The 3,742-nt window shown below is 66.4% G+C and overlaps 1 protein-coding gene across 4 annotated transcripts; it reads right to left on the bottom strand.

The window, feature by feature from the left end:
• Positions 1-10: 10 nt before the first annotated feature.
• USF1 (upstream transcription factor 1) lies at positions 11-3,396 on the bottom strand. 4 transcript variants are annotated; one of them, XM_010566863.1, is made up of 10 exons: positions 3,269-3,396; positions 2,984-3,033; positions 2,596-2,708; positions 2,250-2,354; positions 1,961-2,153; positions 1,742-1,829; positions 1,442-1,500; positions 475-569; positions 236-364; positions 11-133 (listed from the first exon to the last, which is right to left on the bottom strand). In XM_010566863.1, exons 1-10 carry the CDS (start codon positions 3,274-3,276, stop codon positions 44-46), a joined length of 930 nt encoding a protein of 309 aa, XP_010565165.1. In that variant the 5' UTR covers positions 3,277-3,396; the 3' UTR covers positions 11-43. The 4 variants fall into 4 exon arrangements, with proteins under 4 accessions (XP_010565165.1, XP_010565166.1, XP_010565163.1 ...); XM_010566864.1 differs by having other exon boundaries at positions 2,596-2,699; XM_010566861.1 differs by having other exon boundaries at positions 2,596-2,714; positions 3,269-3,393.
• Positions 3,397-3,742: the final 346 nt, after the last annotated feature.

The following is a 3,742-nucleotide window of genomic DNA, read 5'->3' as shown; positions in this document are numbered from 1 at the left end:
CCCCCCCCCCCCCCCCCGCCAGTCCCCGTCCCTGCCGTCCCCGTCAGTGGCTGTCGTTCTTGATGACAATCTCCACGCCGTGCTGGCGGAGCTGTGCCCGCAGGATCAGGTTCTTGTTCTTCAGATCCTCCACCTGGCACGGGGCAGGGGACACACACGGGGTGAAGGCGAGCATGGACTCCCCCACACTCCCACCTCTGCACCGTGCAGGGCCCTGCCTCCCCGGCTGCCTCACCTGCTGCCGCAAGACCTCGTTGTCCATCTGGAGCTGGTCAAGGCCCTGCAGCTCCTCGGAGAGGCGGTGGTTGCTCTGCCGCAGCTCCTGGATGTAGTCGCAGGCTTTGGAGAGGATCCCACCTTTGCTCTGGGCGAGGGGATGGGGCAGGGGGGTGAGTTGGGGGGCACCAACACCCCACCAAGCCTTTCCCTCACCCTGCAGCACCCCCAGGGAGAGGGTGAGGAGGGGTCCCCTACCTGCCCCGACTTGGTGTTCTCCATGGAGCAGTCAGGGATGATCTTGGAGAGCTGCACAATCCAGTTGTTGATCTTGTCCCTGCGCCGGCGCTCCACTGCCAGGAGGGAGAGGGAGGGCATCAGCACTGTCTTGAGACCCCCAGCGGGCACCAAGCCTTGCACCGGGTCCCCAGATCCCCAGCGGGGCATCCCCCCTGCTCCCTCCCCCCAAAACCAGCATGCTCCTGGCTGGGCTTGGGGGTCACTATCCCTAACTGCACTGAGCCCGGCAACCCCGGGAGAGGGGGCAGAAGCGGTGGGCAGGGACGGATCCTGCCCAGCCACCCCCCACCCTGGGCACCCAGTCCCTTGGGTGACTGGGAAAGCAGAGGTGAAGCACCCAAATGGCCCGAGCTCTGCCCGCACCAGACCCTCAGGGCAGGACAGGCACCCTGCCTGGTCCCGGGGCGGAGGGGGCTGGGGGCAAGGACGGGAGAGTCGATTTTTGGGTCAAACCAGCCCAACACCCACATTTCAGCATCTTTGAGAAGTTGTTTCTGAAGCCAAAGGAAGGAGGATCCCAGCTGGTGCTTCCACCCAGCCAGGTTGCCTGTGCTGAGCCGTGCCGGGCACGCGCCCCTGCCGCCGTCTCCTCCTGGCTGGAGGCCGGGCAGAGCTGGGGGCCGCCTGGGTGCCTTACCTGGGCATGCTCAGGCTTCCCAAGGTTTGAGCTTAATCTTCCGAGCTCTGGCTTCCCCTGCTGCTGCTAATTACAGCTCTCCCAAAAGAGGTTCTACCCTGAACTGACAAGAGCTTTCTCCTATGTTCTTAGAGCTTTTCCATCTAGGAGGTGGGAACAGACAGCATTAACCCAGGGACGGCTCTGCTCCCCACACTGCTGCATGCCACGGTCCCCACCATCCCTCACTGGTCCCCAACATCACTCACCCACAGTGGGATGACACCCCCCCAACCCTCCTGCCAGTACCTTCGTTGTGCTGCGCTCGGCGCTTCTCGTCCCGGGTGGCTCGTGGCGCCTCCGACTTCCTGGGGGAAAAGCGGCGGCATTGGTCCCGGCAATGCTGGTGGGGAGCTGGCTGCGGCCCAGCCACCCCAGGCTGGCACGGGGGATGCCTCGCTCCAGCTCCCAGCACAGGAAACCCAGCCCACTCCCAAAAGCGCTGGACCACTGGAGCATCCCCCCCACTTTGCTTGTGTCGGTCTCTGCATTGGCACGGCTATGACACCCCCGTGCCTGGGGGGAGGTGGGGAGCAGTCCGGTACTCACGGGGAGTAGGGGTGGGCGCGGGGGGCGATGGACCTCTGCGCTCCACCCTGCAGCACCTCCTGGGGCGACATCATCACGAAGAATTGCCCTGAACAGCCCAAAATGAGAGAGGAGGTCAGGCGGGGAGCGCCCCAAAATGCGCCGGAGGGGACCACGACTGCCTGGGGGGGGCAAGGTCCTGAGGGACAGGGACATGACACCCCCCTGCAGTGGCCGTACCCGTGGGGGTGGGCTGCCCTAGGAGGGCCTCCGAGTTCTGCGTGGTGACGACAGCGGTGGCCGTAGTCCCTGCACCAGCAGAGGTGCTGGTGTCGGCCACGGCCGTGGTGGGGAAATAGGTGTAGTGAGTCTCGGTGGCTGTGGCCTCCGTCTCCACCGCATCCTCACTGGTGAAGGCACCCTGGATGACGGCCTAGAGGGGAGGGACAACAGCAGGTGCCACGGTGGGACAGGGCGCCAAGGATGGCCACTCTCCCACGTGGCACCAGCAGCTGGCACCAGCACCCACCTGTGTCATGGACTGGGTGGCAGGATAGCCGCTGATGGCACTGGTGCCTTCTGTCTGTCCGTCCAGCTGTCCGTCGGCCACTTGGATCACCCTGTACATCACCTGCTGAGAGAGCCACGGCTGCAGGGACGGGTGCGAGGCGGCAGCTCAGCCCGCCCGTGGCCAACCCTGGCATCCAGACCTGCCCAACGCAGGATCAGGCCACGACGCTTCCCTCCGCGCTCCCCCTCCGGCTGCGACCGAGCCAGAGGGCCGAACCCCGCCCCGCTGCGACCCCAAAACCTTCCCTCCGCCGGCCCCTCGGTGTCCCCCGCCCAGAGCGGACCCAGCTGGGGGGTCTGCGTACCTGCGTCCCGCCGTTCTCTGTACGAAAGACATACTTGATGTTGGGGTCGGGGAAGGTGGCTGCAGACTGGATGCTGGCAATGGCGACGCTGGTGGGATCCTCACCTGTGGCCACTGCACCTTGAGGCAAGAAGTGGGGGGGAAGCCCATAACGGGGAAGGGGCCGGGGCGGGGGCTCCCCACGCTGCCGACGGGAGCTCGGAACCATCCCCTCTCCCCCAGGGGCAAGGATGGGGTCGGATGTTAGCCCAGCACATGCCTCCAAGCACACGGTGCCTGATGCTGAGGTTAAACTAGACACGGCTGGGGGCCTGGGGCTTCCTTGCACAGCTCCCGGGGCAGCCTCGGCCCTAAGGCCCCCCATGGCCCGGAGGGGGGTCCCCACTCACCTTCCTGGATTTGAACTGTTCCCTCTTCCGTCTCGGCTGCTTTCTGCTGCCTGCAAGGGTGTGGGGAGGCGGGTGAGGGGTGGGAGGGGCTGGGGACCCCCACCATCCCAGAACTGGCACCACCCGGACATCATCTGGTCCCCCTGACAGACCCAGCCCAGTGTCAGCCAGACCAGCCTCCTCATCAACCCCCGTTATCCGCAGAAAGCTCCTATGCCAGAACGGGCCTTGGCACAGCCACTGTCCCCCACCCGGTGCCGGGGGGCGTGCAGTCCCAGCACTCACCCCTTCATCGCTCTGCTCCGTCAGGCATCAGCGGGGCAGTCGCAGATGAGCCTCCCGGCTTTCACAGCCCTGTGGGGAGCAGAGGCGGCAGCTGAGGGACGGGCCCCGGCCTTCTTCCTCCTCCTCCTCGCGACCTGCCGCTCTGCGCCAGAGCGGGAGCGACGCCAACCCCGGGAGGGGTATCTCCCCGGCGGTGGCAGGTCCCTGCTGTCACCGGTGCCCGGGGACAGTGCCAGGGCCACAGGACGGGGTTGAAGCCGCGGTGCAGACAGCAAAGCTGGGTCCCGGCTGTGCCGGCAGCACCGCAACAGCCAGGCCCTGCACAGGCCACCACGACCAGACACTGGCTGGGGCCTTGGGTGCCGTTTTCAGGCGTCCCCCGTTTCACTTTCGCATCCAGGGTGACAGGACTGTCCCCAAAGCCACCGGCTCCCCCGGATTTCGGTGCGGTGGGGGACGGGTTTGGGGCGGCGC

Source organism: Haliaeetus leucocephalus, unplaced genomic scaffold (assembly GCF_000737465.1).
Source record: "Haliaeetus leucocephalus isolate CR32 unplaced genomic scaffold, Haliaeetus_leucocephalus-4.0 Scaffold219, whole genome shotgun sequence".
In the NCBI taxonomy this organism is placed as follows: Eukaryota; Metazoa; Chordata; class Aves; order Accipitriformes; family Accipitridae; genus Haliaeetus; species Haliaeetus leucocephalus.
Note: the sequence above shows the minus strand (reverse complement) of the source record. Positions and strands in the feature narration are given on the sequence as shown.

Excerpts from the sequence above, each read along its gene's own strand:
- USF1 (XM_010566861.1), bottom strand. Across the intron at positions 1,501-1,741 it reads CGCGCCCACCCCTACTCCCC|GAAGTCGGAGGCGCCACGAG; the intron begins GTGAGTACCGGA and ends CTTTTCCCCCAG. Across the intron at positions 134-235 it reads ACGAGGTCTTGCGGCAGCAG|GTGGAGGATCTGAAGAACAA; the intron begins GTGAGGCAGCCG and ends GCCCCGTGCCAG.